This window comes from Peromyscus leucopus, chromosome 3 (genome assembly GCF_004664715.2).
Source record: "Peromyscus leucopus breed LL Stock chromosome 3, UCI_PerLeu_2.1, whole genome shotgun sequence".
Lineage (NCBI taxonomy): Eukaryota > Metazoa > Chordata > Mammalia > Rodentia > Cricetidae > Peromyscus > Peromyscus leucopus.
Window position 1 is genome coordinate 4,338,635 of NC_051065.1, and position 17,865 is coordinate 4,356,499.

Here is a 17,865-nt window from a genome sequence, read left to right on the forward strand (position 1 = left end):
TTCTTTTCTTGAATCAACTGAGAAGCAAAGTACATAAAATTGAACAGGAAATACATGAACAAGAGGCAATGCATAAACAAGAGTGAATGGCTACTATGGGCAAAGAAAGCAATAAAAGAAATATTAGAAATAGGAGTCAGGGCATCTGACAGAAGAAGGAAGAAATCCAGAAGAGAATTCCATTCTACCAAACCCTGACCTCACTAAACATATTTCATGGCATAACAATAAATTATTACATTGCCACAGTGGTGGACATAGGGGATCTGTTCCTTGAGAGTTCTGGGGTGAATGAATCTACAGGGAGATTCTAGCCTCTGGAATTTACTGGGAATCTGCCAGTGTAGATGGGCTCTGAAAAGGAACCCCCCCCCCACACACACACACACTCAGCTTGCGATGTCCTGGGTCTATAGGTACAAGCCACCATTGTTCTTATACCTATCCAGATATAATTTGATTGGCTTGGAGACATAAAAACCAAGATATAAAGACTTTCTGATTGTAAGAGATCCATAACTATAAAGAGATAGCATGCATTGTGTGTATATTTTATATATGTGATTGCCTCTGGAAGAAGCAACTAATACTGTAGTATGGAGTCGAGTGACCAAAATATCTAAGAGTAATTGGATGAGATAAGAAACAAAAAAAGCTTTTGTGAATCACCCAAAAGAGAAGTAAAACATTTGGGAAAATTTTGGAGTCAGGAGGCCACATATGCCAGATAGTGGGACAAGTGAGTCACCTGGTTTGTATGGTACATGTTTGTGGCTGGTTTGCATATATATGGATGTGGTGGAATAGTCAAATGGTGTAATCCTAACTTAAGAGTACGTAATCATTCTGAGTGAGTTCTTAGGAACAAACTTGCCCTTTGGGGAGCAGGAGATACAGCTCAGCAGTCAAGAATGCTCACAGCACAATCATAGGGACCCAACACCCATATTATTACAGGTTTTCCCTACATGCCTATCATTCCAGCGCTCAGGTGCAGTCGAGACAGGATCACTGCAGCTGGCTAGTTTCCAGTCTAGCTAATGGAGTGAAAGCCACAGGTTCATGGAGAGACCAGGCCTTAGAGGGTAACTAGAGCTGGCTGGTTTCCAACCTAAGAAAACAAAAGCCACAATACAGGGAAAGACCTGGCCACAGAGGACTAGGTGAAGAGTGATAAAGATACTTGATATGCTAACCCTCACATGCATGCATGTATGCGGGCATGTGAACACACACACACACACACACACACACACACACACACACACACACTAACTTAATTGACATTTTTGTCCAATAAGCATAGTAGTAGCAGCATGTAATAATACATGGTAGTTGCATTAGTTTTTCAGTTTCTTCTGGAAAAATTCTGTCATATAAGAAGAAAACAGAAACAATAACAGTATAATATGATTAATATTTGTGACAAAATAGTTGGATTCATATGCATATCGTTGACAAAACAGTTGTTTAATGAATCTGCAATGGTCTTTAGATTCATAACTTAGAAGAGAAAGATCAGTACCAAGTCTTGTGATTCTTCAAAATATAACATTATTGATTGCTACCCATCTCCCCTATATGTTTCTTTAGTCTGTTTCTCTGTAATTATTTTTTGCTCTTTAGTTGATTATGTTACCTGGTAATAATAAATATTAGATGTGCTATATTCTTACCTAGTATTAGTAGAAACTCACAACTGTCTTACAGGTATTTTTTCTCTCCTCATATCCATTTTCTCTTGCTATCAGACAAGTATTGACGCTGTGGCGCTGATGAAATCAGAGAAAGATACAAACATCTCTGACCTCTGAGTCATGAAGTAATTTGGGTTAACAGCTACATAGGATGTTTATTGACTTCAGTTGTAGTTCTACAAAACTGTTGGGCTCCACACCCTGTGTACTTCAGAGTTACCTGGGACTCCCAAATATATGTAGGAAAGTTGGTCATGTATTTCCAACTACTTTCTTAACAATTTGAGTGAGAATGAGGGAGGTGACCAGCTGATGAGAGATTTACAAACAACAGAAGTTTAGTTCTTCTAGTTTCTGAATCTGGGAAGTTCTAAGTCCGAAGTTCTCAACCTGTGGGTCATGACCCCTCTGGGGGTGGAACGAGGGTCACCTAAGACCATTGGAAAACACAGATATTTATATTAAAATGCATAACAGGAGCAAAATTATAGTTATGAAGTAGTAACGAAAATAATTTTATGGTTGGGGATCACCACAGCTTGAGGAACTGTATTAAAGTGTCACAGCATTAGGAAGGTTGAGAACCATTGCTCTAAGTCAAAGTGCCAGAGGATGTTGTGTTTTCCTAGACCATTGTTTTCTCGCTGTTCTCAAGCAGCAGAGGAATGAGACAGAGCCCTAGAGTCTCTCTTCAAGGCCCATTTTCACAAACATTGGGACTCTACTTTTGTGTATGTGTCCTTGACCTTCAGAAGATGGGAAATATGTAGGTTATCTCCGTTTCCTCAGAACTGCATACTGCCTCTTTCAGCTTTTCAACAGTTTTGAGAGATGTGGGACTCCGTTCATATGTTGCCATGTATTGTATTATACTTGTGTATCATGAATCTTAAAAGTTCTTATTAATAAAAAACAAATCCGGTGCCAGTTATTGGAGTTAATGCTGGAAGATCAGAGAAGCAGAATAAGCCACAGCTACCTCACCTTGCCAACTTCTCAGCTGATCCTGCTTCCTTAGACTGGAAGCGTCTGAGTCCTCATCCAAATGGATCTCAGCTGAACTGCTGCTAAAAGCCTAAAAGCTTAACCAGCTCTAGTTCCTGGTTCTCATGCCTTACATTCCTTTCTGCTTTCTGCCATCACTTCCTGGGATTAAAGGCATGTATCACCATGTCTGGCTGTTTCCAGTGTGGCTTTGAACTCACAGAGATCCAGATGGATCTCTGCCTCCAGAATGCTAGGATTAAAGGTGTGTGTGCCACCATTTTCTGGCCTCTGTATCTAATGGCTATTCTGTTCTCTGATCCCAGATAAGTTTATTAGGGTGAACAATATATTGGGGAACACAATATTTCTACATACTTGTGTTATACACTTTGAGCCATGGTAGAACATTTAGTGCCCTGTCTAGATTGCTTAAAGCATAGGTATTAGTGACCATACCTAATTATAGATATGTTTGATTTTGTTTTTCAGGTTTTTCTAAAGAGTGACCGAGTGGCTAGAATGGTTCAGAGTGGAGGATGTTCTGCTAATGATTTCAGAGAGGTGTTTAAGAAAAACATAGAAAAACGTGTACGCAGCTTGCCGGAAATAGATGGCCTAAGCAAGGAGACTGTGCTGAGCTCATGGATAGCCAAATATGATGCCATTTACAGGGGTGAAGAAGACTTGTGTAAACAACCGAACAGGATGACCCTGAGTGCCGTGTCTGAGCTTATTCTGAGCAAGGAGCAGCTCTATGAAATGTTCCAGCAGATCTTGGGTATTAAAAAACTGGAACACCAGCTACTTTATAATGCATGCCAGGTAAGTGCTATGTCTGATGCGTGGAAGGAATGTTGAGTGTTTATTACCCTATGAAGAAGTGTTTTACACCCTACAATCAATTTTCTTGAATAGTTGAGTGAGATTGAATTTTAATAAATCGAAGAGTGATATTTGAAAGCATCTTTGAAAAAAGTTGAGTGGAGGGAGAAGAATGTCAGTATCATTAGTGAGTCACAATTAGTCGCATGTGTCCTACTTAAGGACATCAAGTGTGTGCCTACTAGGCATATACAGGGTGAACCCTGAATAGAAAAATGACGATCATCTGCTGCCTCAACAATGTCCCCAATATATCATAAGCCAGTGCTCCTCAGTGCAAAATAATTTGTCATAAAGGTATGATGCTAGTCTTCAGAGTATTATAGAAATAATTGAAATTTCAAATATTTTTCTTTACCTCAGCGTGGAAGAAATGAATTGAGGATGATTGTTAAACTGGCTAATTTAAAGCAATGACAACTAATAATTTGTTTTCTCTTAAGTTGTTATTCTAGTCATGCATATGAAAAATTGAATAAAATCTCATATGGTTTTCATTTTTAGACTGAATGATTTGTCTAATAATGTATTCCTTAGATTTTTTGCATTTCTTGCTTATTTTGGGTGTATACATCAGCCCTAATATACAATTCAAATTACTGAAATTCTACCATTTTAAAATTCATTAAGAATTGTACTTCTATATTGTATACATATTTATTTTTAATCTTTTTGCAAATTCATTTTTTTCTTAATTTCTGCATCCTATTCATGTTCCTTACTTTGGATCAACCAATTTGTGAATAATTTTAGATTAATAAATTAAGAATTAGTTAATGATAATAAATTAATATGTCACTTAACCCTACAAACAATTTGTGCACTCGCTATGATTGTTTTCACGTTGTCATTAAGCCAGGTGGTGGTTTGATAGTGGAGGATGACTGCACATCACAGTCTTATATTAACAAACATGTACACCTAAGACATTGCTCTCATAGTATCCATAGGTGGCCTTTTGAACAGGTAATGTTGATGAACATAACTAAGTAATAAAATTGAGATTCAATCACTCAGTAGCTGTTTAGAGAAAATTTATTTATCAAAAGTCTCACTAAGTTAAAGAAAACAAGCTGAACAAACCACTTTCCATGTTCCAAACTGAGTGGAGTGGTAGAACCCCCCAAATAATTATCTACCCATTCCAGTTTATACTGCTTATGGTAGGCCTATAAAATACAATTCTACATATTATAGGGTAATAGTTATTAACAAAAAATCCTTTGTCTTCTTTATAAGATTGTTCTTACATTTGAGGTTTGGACCTTGTAATTTCTCTCTTCTGTGACTTGTAGCACACAATACTTCCAATTCAAATCACTGATGTAATAGTGGATTTTATATTTTCATTCAATTCTATCAGAATTTGCCTCATGTAGACATGTCTATTAGGACCTGTTCTGACTTCTTGTAAAATTGCATCCTTTATCATGATTTATTTTTTGTTTCTCTAAAGCCTACTTTGTCTTAGACTAATGGATGGATCTAGCTGCAGCTTTCCTATGATTAGAGGTGGATATTTTTTCCTTGTGTTGACTTTTAACATAATTCTTTATTTTCAAAGATGTAATTGATTTTTGAAGGTTTGTTTTGTTTGCACCTACTCAGATAGTTTTGCCTTCCAATGCATGTGTTTAAACCACTCATTACTGTAGTTGACTTAAATAATATAATCCATTGCCACAACCTCACTATTTTCCTTTGTCCCTATCTCATTTTCTGTCTTCTGTAGCTTTTAATACGTGTTGTGATTTCCTTGTATATATTCTTTTGATATGGCACACATATTCAGTTTTAAGTATATTTACTAGGTATCCTAAGTTATACATTTAGATCTTAAAAGAACCCAAGTCATCCCTCATGTGACACTAGAGAATTTTAAGTACAATTCAGCTTCCCTACAATTCAGTGTTCCCAAGTTCGTTCTTTCTTATGATGTATTGGTATAATTCATTTTGATTATGATATGCTATAGTCATTCAATACATTGTGACAATTATTGTTTTAAGCAGTTAACTTTTCTATTATACATAAAATGTTCTTCATTACTGTTACAGTGATTTTTTTATTAGCACTAGCACTTTCTGTTGAGTTTTAAATTTTTTCCTTTGAGACTATCAGCATATTAATAGTTGTAATTAAATCTCCTCATTTGACAGTTGCTTTTGGATCAGATGTTTGCTTTGTCCCTTCAGAGTCCTTTTCATCTCTTTACATGCATCTTGAATTGGTCTAGAAAGCCAGGTATGTTATATCAGGTGATAGGATCTGAGCTAATAAGGCTTTCAAGAATTGTCCTAATATGACCATGGATTGGGTTGTGCCTTTTTTCTGTGGCCCCCAGTATGCTTGTGTTTATGTTTTGTTTTTCTTTTTAACTGACTAATTGTATTTGACAGTTTTATACATGTTTATAATGTATTCAGTTTTCTCTCTTGCTCATACTCTATCACTTCCCTTCCATCTCTAGCAACCTCCACCCATTTCTACCTGTCCCTTTCCCACATTCAAGACTTTGGTTTTGTTTATGATGCACTTAGTTTAACCAGGGCCATTGTGTGACCACTAGATTGGAAGTGACTTCTTCTATAATGTATGTATGTTTATCTTTAACCTTTATGCAAATCTTTCTTTTAAAATTTCTGTGTCCTATTCATGCTCCTTATTTTGCATCACTAATTTTATTGTGAATAATTTTAGATGAATAAATTAAGAATTAATTAATAATAAAGTAACACTGCAAATAATTCATTTACTCACCATAATGGTGTTCACTGTGTCATTATGCCTGGTGGGATCATCAGTGGGTACATAACTGAAGGCAGTGATTTGCTCTCTCTCTCTCTGATTCTATCAGCAGGAAATAGTTCAGCAGTGAGGAGTAGGATTCCTTAACTCTTCCTCCATCCATATTTGTTTTGTTCCTATGTTTTTTGACTCTGAGCTTCCCTATGCTTTTCACAGAGAGTCTGTATCTCACATCTGTTGTTAGTTGTTTTTTGCTCTTTTGGGAGGCCTGTCACCCAGCTCCCAAATAAATCACACACAGAAGCTTATTCTTAATTATAAACACCTGGCCTTAGCTTGGCTCTTTTCTTACCTGCTTTCCTTAACTTATATTATCCCGTCTACTTTTGTTTCTGGGCTTTTCCCTTTCTCTTACTTCTATAAATCTTATTCTTATTCCATGACTTTGCTGTGTAGCTGGGTGGCTGGCTCCTTCTCTGGTTATTTCTTCTTCCTTCCCACTTTCTCCTTCTATATATTTTCTCTTCCTGCCATCCATACTTATCCTTTCTCCTGCCTTACTATGGGCCATTCAGCTCTTTATTGGACTACCAGATGTTTTATATACCGGCAAAGTAACACAGCTTCACAGAGTTAAACAAATGCAACATAAACAAAAGTAATACACCTTAAAATAATATTCTACAACTTGTCTAAAAAAAAAGGTTTTTAACTCCAACATAATATAACTACATACAACAAAAAGTTATCAAGTAAGAATTAATTTACAATATTTATTTACATTTAGAAAATTCAGAGAAAGCACTCCACCATCCATCCATCTTAGTGACTCCAAAGTTGTACACATAATTTACTGTCTATCATAACTAAGGAAAACTGAAACTATAACTATCTAGTCTTCAACTCCATCAAAGACCCAGAAATTTGTAATATTATCTAACAACAGAGACAGTTCACTGCCTGGACAGTCTTCCAAAGTTCCTCTGCAACACTGGGGCATACATCTTTAGCCTACAGGCCTAGAATATCTGACAGACTTTTCTATGAAGCAGGAGCTTTGGACTGTCCTGCCTTGTTTTGGCAAAGTTCATCAGTCACTTTCCTCTGTGTCCTGCAGAATGTCTGGCAGACTCTTCTGTGAAGCAGGAATTTTGGAAGGACTGTTCTGCCTTGTTTTGGCAAAGTTCAACAGTCTTTTCCTTGTATGTCTTGCATGTTCAGTCTGCACAGCACATTGTCAGCAGTCAAAGGCAAGAACAGTTTCTTTGCCCAGTGGCTATCCTTGCCACAATGAAAGCAGACACCATAAGGAGTTTTTGCATTTTCCATCATCATCTTCTCTGAAGGAAATTGGTGCTGCATGAAGCAGATGTGTCTCACTATCTTGAAAAACTTTAAGTTAACAAAACATTTTAAATGCTATATTCTATAGTTCTTTGAAGTATTTGAAGACCATCTATCTAAATTATATATATTTAACCTAGAACACATACCTAACATATCTATAAATTTGATTGTTTTAAATGACTAGCTAAATTATATATATTTAACCTAGAACACATACCTAACATATCTATAAATTTGATTGTTTTAAATGACTAGCTATTGACCTATGCTTATTGATTGTCCTATATAGTTTATAATAATAGCTTTCAAAAACTACAAATTTACCTTACACTTTTAAATGAGCTGCATAGTTACAATACCTTAAACAAGAGTACAAACATACAAACAATATGTAGTAACAAAAACATCCTTAAAAAATTGTATCAATATACAAAAATCCTTTAGAAAAGAGGAGAGGAGAGAGAGAGAGTTGTAACAAAAGTTAACTTAAATTGGTCATGAGTGGGAGCAATGAAGAGTGACGGTCGAGGGTAAGAGAGTGGGAGATCCTAGCTGGATCAAGAAAAGAGAGGGAGAACAAGGAATAGGAGACCATGGTAAATGAAGACCACATGAGAAGGGGAGGAAGCAGAGAGCTAGGGAGGCCCACGGAGATCCACAAAGATACCCCCGCAAAAGACTGCTGGCAATGGTCGAGAGATGGCAGGAAATGACCTACTCTGGTGATGGGATGGCCAAACACCCTGATAGTTGTGCCATAAACCCCATCCAAGGACTGAGGAATCTGGATGCAGACATCCATGGCTGGGCCCCTGGTGGAGCACTGGGAGTCTAATTAGTGAGAAAGAGGAGGGTTTATATGAGCGAGAATTGTTGAAGCCAAGGTTGGATAAAGTACAGGGACAAATAACCAAATGAATGGAGGCACATGAACTATGAACCAAAGGCTGAGGGGCCCCCAAGTGGTTCAGGCCCTCTGAATGGGTGAGACAGTCATTTGGCTTGATCTGTTTGGGAGGTAGCTGTGTGGTGATGCCGGGTCTTGGGCTCGTTGCATGAGTTGGCTGTTTGAATCCTGGGACTTATGCAGGGATGCTTGGCTTGGTCTGGGAGGGGGGGACTGGACCTGCCTGGACTGAGTCTACCAGGTCGATCCTGGTCCTCGGGGGAGACCTTCATCTGGGGGAGGTGGGAATGGGGGTGGGTTGGGGGAGGGGGAGGGGAGCGAGATGGGGAGAACAGGGGAAACTGTGGCTATTATGTGGAACTGAATGGTGTTGTAAAATAAAAAAAAAAGTGAAAAAAAATTGTATCAATATACAAAAGTCCTTACAAATACAAAATATTTTAGATCAATTGCTATCCCTTAGTTTATAGTAGATTCAATAATCTACCCTATTTAAAGTATATTTGACAATCTACCCTTCCATCTTCCATTTCTATATTCCCTTAAATTCTAACAAATATCCATAACCCACCAAATAACCAAAGACACCCTACCCCATCTTTTGGTGATGTGGACATAGTGTTCTCCAAACTGCTTCCTGCTGTCTGTGAATGAAGTATCCCAAATATAATCCCAAGTCCTGGGAACACCAGCAGTAACCTTTGTTGATAGATATTACCTGTCAAGTTTCAGTACGTCTCCCCTGATCAAACCTGATCCATATTAACCCAGAAGGAATCCACAGCATCTTATCTCCTGTGGAACAAAACTCCAAAGTATTTTTTATTTCCATTTGGCAAATATATTTTTTGACTTTTTAAAAGTTAAGGCATTCCTAAAGTATATAGGCTGATTTATTTCAACAGTCCCTGTTTCAATTCCATGTCTCTTAGCAGCTCTCCTTTGCTTTTCAACAATCAAAAAAATTCAAAATCAACACAATAACATACAGGATCCAGACTCCCTGTGTATTTCCCATCTTATGTGGCTTTTTTCTTTTATATTACTTTTACTCTCTCTTTAAAGATTTTATTATTATTTTTAAACTATTCATTTCTTTCTATGACTATACCCTTTTTCTTTTCTTAAGCCTACACACATTCTTAAACACACTGTAACCTGTTTAGAGGTTTTTCAGTCTGGACCTCTTTTACTGTATATCTTCAGCTTTTTTTTTTTTTTTAACCTTATGAGCAAACCTTTAAACTGCTAACCTACACCTGGATCCTCCATACATGGCTCTCAGCTGGCTCTACCTGCTTCTTGGGTCATGAAAACCAAGTGTGAAACTCACAGCCTGTCGGAGGTTTGTTTGACCAGGAACTGCATTCAACCTTCCTAGAGCTCTAGAATGATGGTGCTTGTTCTATGCCAGGCGTTTTTATTTAGTTTTTTGTTCCTTTTTAACTCACTAGCTGTTCAAGGTATCAGTGTCTGGCAGAAACTATCCAGCAGAAACTCTTAAAGGAGCTGTATTTTTTTTTTTTTTTTTTTTTTAGCTTTATCGGGCCTTAGGGATATTCAAATGCCATGTTGGTGTGCCAAAATGATGTTGGTATTTTACTCTTTTGGGGGGCCCGCCACCCAGCTCCCAAGTAAATCACACACAGAGGCTTATTATTTCTTATAAATGTCCGGCCTTTGCTTGGTTTGTTTCTTGCCAGCTTTTCTTAACTTAAATTATCCCATCTACCTTTTGCCTCTGGGCTTTTCCCATTCTCTTTCTTCTGTAAATCTTATGCTTACTCTGTGGCTTGCTGTGTAGCTGGGTGGCTGGCCCCTGATGTCCTCCTCCTTCTCTGGCTCCTAGATCTCCTTGTCCCAGATTTCTCCTTTTGTATATTCTCTCTGCCTGCCAGCCCTACCTATCCTTTCTCCTGCCTTGCTATTAGCCATTCAGTACTTTATTAGGCTATCAGGTGTTTTAGACAAGCAAAATATTCACAGCTTTACAGAGTTAAACAAATGCAACATAAACAAAAGTAACACACCTTAAAATAACATTCCCCAAGCCATATCTGTCTTGGCTGTTGTCCACTGAGATGTTGGAGATGTATCCATCGCAATGCTGGAAAAGGGAAGGGGTGCCTTTACTTGGTTAAATCTTTTGATGGACCCTATGTCTCTGTGACAGAACCTTTGTGTTTCTCGTTCTTGTCCAGGGGACTCATTCCTTTCTACCTCAAAATCCCTCATTTCCTTCTGTACTAAAGACTTCATAATGTGTATTTTTAAGATTTATTTATTTATTATGTACACAGTGTTCTGCCTGCATGTGTGTCTGCATGCAGGAAGAAAGCTCCAGACCTCATTATAAATGGTTGTGAGCCACCATGTGGTTGCTGGGAATTGAACTCAGGACCTCTGGAAGAGCGGCCAGTGCTCTTAACCTCTGAGCCATCTCTCCAGCCCACAATGTATTTTCTTAAGCTCTGTGTACCCTGATCACTAAGCTTTTGTGATTTGTGTTTTGTTTCTCCAGTAGATGACACAGAAAAGCCACAGATGTGCTGATATTGTTTTACTGAAGATGGAAGAAGTGTTTGACATTTTCCATTCGCAAAACCTTTCCCTCAATTTGAGAGAAAGGTCTGATAAATTTAAAAAAAAAAGCCTTCCACTCTCCTTCCATGGCTACTTCTTGGATCTTTATCACTAGAAGGGTAGTCAAAGAGACAGGGAGCTCCTTAGTCTCTGTATACAGCTTAGCACCTTGTCAAAAGTACTAAGTAAGCAAGCTTTCTACCAACATGGCTGCCCCTGACACATGCTAGAAGTCATGTAGTCAGATCCCTTGTCCTATAGCTGCATGGTAGCATCTGGCTTAAAAACAGGAAGCTAATGTTTAAGAAGCACAGCCATTAACATTATTTCTGGTCAGAACCAGTATCTTATTAATTAGTAGAATTAAGGCATTAAGGAAGATCCTAAAACTCCAAGTTAGGAGGTATAACATGCTATGCTAAAGCTATGAAGTCTGAGATGGTTGAAAGAAAAATAATGATTTAGTTGTTTAAAAAGTACATATATATTATATACTTGTTACAAAATTATAACAAAACAGATTCTAAGAAATAATAATCTAAGCTTTGCCATAAATTAGATATTATAATATTAACACCAGTTGTCATTTGGTTTAAGGACACGTTTGTACTGGTGCACACCCATGCAACAAAATGATAGGGAGAAATACAGATGGGAAACTAGAAGGACATGTCATAAAGAGCACATCCAGATTGTTCATCATAGCTCTACAGATCATTAGCCATGATTTAGCCCAGAATAGTAAATGTGCTATAAGTAAGGACAAAGAATAAGCTGTCACCTGAAAGTCTAATTTCAGAAAAGTATTCAAAATGCAGTGATAGGAATAATAGTAGATATTAAAGATAGGCACCTTATAGTCTAAATTACTTAACAATTTTATGTTACATAGCTTAACAAAAAAATGGCATTAAGTTGCATCAGTCAGCTGATTTTCTTTAACCAGAAATTAAATGTGTTCATTAAAGATTATTTTAAAATATGACATAAGGTGAATATAGCATGTTCAAATTAATTAGTAAGCTCATTGTCCATAAGCATGCATGGATTATAGATAATGTGCTCGATGAATTGTGTGAAATGAGAGGAATACAGTGACAGATAAGATCTAGATATTTGCTAGCCTTCATTTTTAAAAGCTTGCCTGTGTAAATGCCGTAGTGATGTAGTAGCTCACTGCATGGCTCCACTCTGCAGAGTTGGAGGAAGGCAGGATAATATAATTAGACATGTCATAAACTTACCAAATGAGAATTTTGCTTAATTGCCAAAATTCTCTGAGGCAGAGAGACCCACATGCAAAGACCGCAAAATGGAAGGTGGAGTTGTGGCTCACAATGACATTCACACAGGAAGTTAAGGGTCTTCCAAACTATGAAGATATAAGCAGCCCTGCATGACCGGAGCCTGAAGAGTATGTACATAGTGCTGTATATGCTCATGGCAATGCTTCTTCTCTATATTTAGATTTTGAGAGGATTAAGTAACTCAATTTTTGCAGCTATCTAGATCCTAATCTTTTCTGCCCAAAGCAACCTTCATCAATGTTTGATAATCTCATTCCATTAACTGAATAAAATGACTTACCTAGATTTACTTAAAAGTCAAAGCAAAGTTAATTGAGATCTTGATCTCTAAATATCCCCCACCCAAATCCCTTGTAGTCTGATAACTTGAAGGAGAATTAAGAATGTTGCAGAACTGCCTTCATGTTTTTGAAGTGGTAACCAGAAATATTTGTGAATTGTTAAATTTTACTGTTTATGATTCCATTTCTCTAGAAGCTTTCAAAACCTTTGAACATTAAGGTTTGGAGACTAATTTTGATTTTATTTTAGGCCATGTATTTAAAACTTCACACACTTAAATAAATAGGTAATTGCTGTGTTTCTTGCCTCTTTCCCTGTGGAAGGGACTTCTCCCAAGGAAGCCCAGGAACCATGAGGTGTTAAATGTTCTGAACACTTTAATTCAAAGCGTGTAAAAGAACACTGAAGTAGAAGAAAAATGTCCCCAAAGCAAGGCCTGGCCTTCGCTGCTGCCATCCTCATCTTCACTCATTTTCATCCAACAGCATATGATAGAAAGGAGTTGTGTTTTCAGTGGAAATAAATGCACATTTTATGTAGAGCTAAACTTGGTAACTTTCAAAATAAAGATGAATGAGAAAATTATAATTGCTTAGGGATATTTTGTGTATATGTAATTTGAAATGTCAAAATACTTAAAACATTTGAGTAAGTATGATTAAGACCTTAATAATAAATAAATTTTATTATTTCCAACTTTTGAGATATTAAAATTGATGTTTGAAATATTTATAAATACTTATAAATATGTTTACTTCTTTTCTACGGAATGTCCTGATACTGTAAATTAGATGACTTTGATTTAAGTGAATTTGAAATACTAAAATTGATGATTGAAATGACTATAAATACTTATAAATATGTTTACTTCTTTTCCATGCAATTGCCTGGTACTATAAATTAGATGAGTTTGATTTAAGTGAATTTGAGTCTCTGGTTAGTAATATTCAGTAAATTTGCCCTCTAAAAATTAGATTTTTTAAGCATTGTAAATAAATCAAATTATATATTTTATTAATGTGTATCACTTAACTATACATGTTGTTTCTTAACTTGGGCTTATGTATGGCCACTCATAAGGTAGTTGCTGCTGGGCATGCTGGTGTGCTGTTATAACACCTACACCAAAGAACCTGAGGTATGATATTGAATTGGAGGGCAGCCTGGGCTGTTCAGCCAGACTTGGTCTTTGTTTTGTTGTGGTGGTTTGGCTTTCTGTTTGTTTGTTTGCTTGCTTTGTCTTTTTGATGAGGTTTGGTGGCTCACACCTATGGTCCCAGTAAAGCATGATTGTAAGCTACCAAGGGATATTGTCATAAAAATATAAAATACAGGATATTCCTTAATAATATTTCTCCTTGAAAGTTGTGTTAAATGTGCTTTTCATTTTAAAAATTTCAACCCTTCTTGCCTCTGCTTTTGTTTTTCTTCTTTGTCTTGGTCTCACCTGTTGGTGTTAGGAAAGGTTTTCAGTTTTTCCATTTTTAAAACTGAGAACACATTTACAAATCAATGAGAATTTTTTATAACATTACAAGGAGCAATGTTGTTTTGCTAATCTACTGGTTATTTTTCTCAACTGCTAATAAGTGTACTGTTTCAAGTATAGTTAGAAGTGATGTCTTTATCCTTCATGGCTGGTCATTAATGAAAATATTCTATCAAAGTTGCCATTGTAGTTCAGTAGTATAATTTGAGGTATTATATTTTGATACCTCCAATGATTGTGGGTTTTTGTGTGTGTATGTGTGTGTGTGTGTGTGTGGTTCTATATGATTGTCTTTTCTAGATGTGTGAAATATGACATCAGAATTTTGATGAATATTGTATTAATTTGCTACATAAATTTTAGTAGTGTAACCATTTTTATGATATTAATTCTACCAATCCAAAAGCAAAGATGTTTCCATCATCTAGTGTCTTTTTAATGATTTCTTACCATAGAGGTCTTTCGGGTTTTTTATTAGACTTAATATTAGGTACCTTTTGAGCTATTAAAAATGGCATGTGTGTGTGTGTGTGTGTGTGTGTGTGTGTGTGTGTGTGTGTGTGTGTGTGTGTGTGTTTCGAGACAGGGTTCTCTGTGTAGCTTTTGGAGCCTGTCCTAGAACTTACTTTATAGACCAGCCTGGCCTCGAACTCACAGAGATACACCTGCCTCTGCCTCTCAAGTGCTGGGATTAAAGGCATGGGCCACCACCACCTGGCCTGAAAAATGGTATATTTTTAACAATGTCTTCTCTGAGAGTACATTTTTGGTATATATGAAGGCTACTGAGATTTTTTAAAATTATCTTTTTTATTTCATGTATATGAGTATATACATATATGCTGAGTGCATATATGCATACCACATGTGTTCTGCTGCCCATAGAGACTAGAAGAAGGGCTCATATCTCCTGGAACTAGAATTATAGATAATTGTAAGACACCATGTGTTTGCACGGAACCAAGCCCTGGTTCTCTCCAACAGCAGTAAGTGCTTTTAACTACTGGGCCATCTCTGCAGCTCCTAGGCTACTGTTATGTTTTTCGTGGAGATTTTGTACCGTACAAAATTAAAGTGATATATTTGTGTGATTCATGACCCAGATTTGGTTAATTCCCTCAAGGTATTTTCATGTGATCAGAAGACAGATATTGGTACAGTTCATTAGTACACTTCTGAGGGTTGTGCCCGAATACCTGACATGAACACATTAATAACTGTATCTTAATTTGGTATTGGATTGCATTCATGGTTTCTTTGGGTTTCTTTAGCTCTCCATGCACAAGAGGAGAATAAAAGAGCTTTGAGAACTACTTGATGCTAGGTACCCTCAGACTAAGTCCAACATTTGTGCAAGTGGGTTCAACATCTACTTTGCTTGGTGCCTTGGTGATGCTGATGCAGACTGAATACTGAGGAACTTGCCCCCAAGTCCCATCATAGGACTTTGCCCTATGGCTATATCTGTCAAGAAATAACGTTCAAAAAGAGAGTGAAATTCCTAGGAGCTGGAGTTATAGGTGGTTGTGAGCCTCTCAACTTGGTGCTAGGAAGCAAACTCTGCCGAGCAGTGGGTGCCCTGAATTGCTGAATCACCTCTCTGTAAGATTTTTTTAAAAGATGGCAATTCCTGAGGTTTAGAAGATGGACATGAACTTAACTCCTGGGGGGGGGGGGGATACCATTGACAATTGCACAAGGGACCCGATGGCTCCTGTTATGATTTGAATATTAAATGCCCCCTACAGGCTTATGGGTTGAGTGCTTGGTCCCCAGTGAGTCACAATATTTATGGAGGTCCTAGGAACTCCAGCACCTCACTGGAGGAATGAGGTCACTGGAGGCATATCACTGAGAGGTGTATCTCTTCTTAGAAACCTCTGCCTCTCTCTGCTTCCCATCTCCCACAAGGGGAAGAATCTCTTCTCCTACATGTAGCTCTTCCTGTGATGATACTATGCCCAAACATCTTAAGTCAAGCAACCAAGGATTGAAAAGACTTTATAACCATGAAGCAAATAAATCCTGCTTCTGAATTATTTTCTCTTAGGTATTTGGTCAGAATGATGAAAATCTAACTATATACAGATAAGAATAAGTTAGAAGGCATGCTACATGAATTTCTAGGGAAATAAGAGATAGACTTAAAGAGTCAAACAATTTGATGGCAGAGCTTACACTTTACCTTGTGCTAGGAAACACTGCTAAGGAATGACAGAGCAGTGACATGAACCAGTGGGATTCCGAAAAGTTCTTTGGGGTTTGGTTTCCATAAAGATTGCCCTGCTTCTCAACTCACCTGTAAGGATGGGTCATGTCTTTTGTTAAATAGAAGAAAGACAAAGGACCAGGAACTCTGTATTAATCCTTAAGTAATTTGTCCATGATCTAATTTCCTCTTGTTTTAGTTGTGGGTATATTAAAGCACCATGGTACAAATACTTCACAGATAGAGCTTAAAAAGATGAATTGTTTAGTTTGGCTAATTATTCCAGAGGATTCAAACCATGTGCCTGAGCATAACATCGTAGTGACTAGATGCAGTGCGTGGTTAAGTAGAATGGTTTACTTCCTGGAAACTAGAAAGCAGAGGGAACAAAGTCTAAGTACCAGTTACTCCAAAGGATCTACCACTTCCTCCAGCAAAGACTTTCCATGTAAATTTCCCAGTCTCCTCTTTCAAAAATACTCAGATGGAAAAAAAAAAAGCATTTAGAAGCATAAGCTTGTAGGGGATATTTCATATTCAAACCACAGCCAGGTGCCCCTGGGCAGATCCTAGCTCTCTCCTTATGGAAAATAGAAGATTTCTTAGAGCTTTAACACTCCATCATTACTTAGAAGTCTAAGTTTAAAGTCTCCTCAGAGACACAAGGCAAGCTCTTAGCTGTGAGCCCCTATAAAAATCAAAGAACAATTTGTGCTCTTCTGACATAACATACCAATGATTCAGAGCAAATACTTTAATTGGAAAAGGGATAAATAGAGGGATCAAAAGTTAGGATCAGATCAGAACGAGACAAAGCCCACTAGGGTACCAACTGAATGTTGTAGCTCCCTTTCAAGTTATGCAGCTGGTCCCCTGATAGGAACTCGAACCAGCCAGCCTTCTGGGTTCTCTCTCAGGATCACTCCACTTACGGCCTGTCACTTTCCTTGATAGACCTTCCACATCATGGCATCTCTAGCACACAGTAGTCTCCATGACAGCCTGGACTTCACTTCCACAATTTCATATACTGTTCTCTCTGTTTTAGGGTCTTTGCAGGAAATCTAATCCTGCTAGACGTTGTCTAACTTCCAAAGCCTTCCGTTGAAATGTTAATAGAAGTCCCCATGATTATGTCACACTTCTCCATGACTGAGAGCACAGCCTCAAGTGGATGCTGCTGAGGTCTGCTACCATCTAGCAAGCCTCCTTGGGTAGTTGCTGCTGTGGCTTCTGAGGGCCTGAGTGGCTGAACTCAAGAATACAATTCCTTAGATTTCCCTGTGTAAACAAGATGTACCAGGGATCTGTCTTCTCAAATGAAAGTTGATAAAATGAACAATTTTATATAATTTTATGTCCTAGGGTTTGTGGTGGGTAGGGCTTAGCATTAAAGAAACCTTTCTAAGTGTCCCACTATAAGTAAC

General features: G+C 37.4%; 1 protein-coding gene across 14 annotated transcripts in view; it reads left to right on the plus strand.

Annotated features, from left to right (window-relative positions):
• Positions 1-17,865, plus strand: part of Cadps2 (calcium dependent secretion activator 2) — a 552,385-nt gene that overhangs the window by 212,567 nt on the left and 321,953 nt on the right. For all 14 annotated transcript variants that reach the window (XM_037203488.1, XM_037203487.1, XM_037203485.1 and 11 more), the window contains exon 3: positions 3,174-3,506. In XM_037203488.1, coding sequence (XP_037059383.1) covers positions 3,174-3,506 — 333 coding nt within the window. The remainder of the gene's footprint in view (positions 1-3,173; positions 3,507-17,865) is intronic.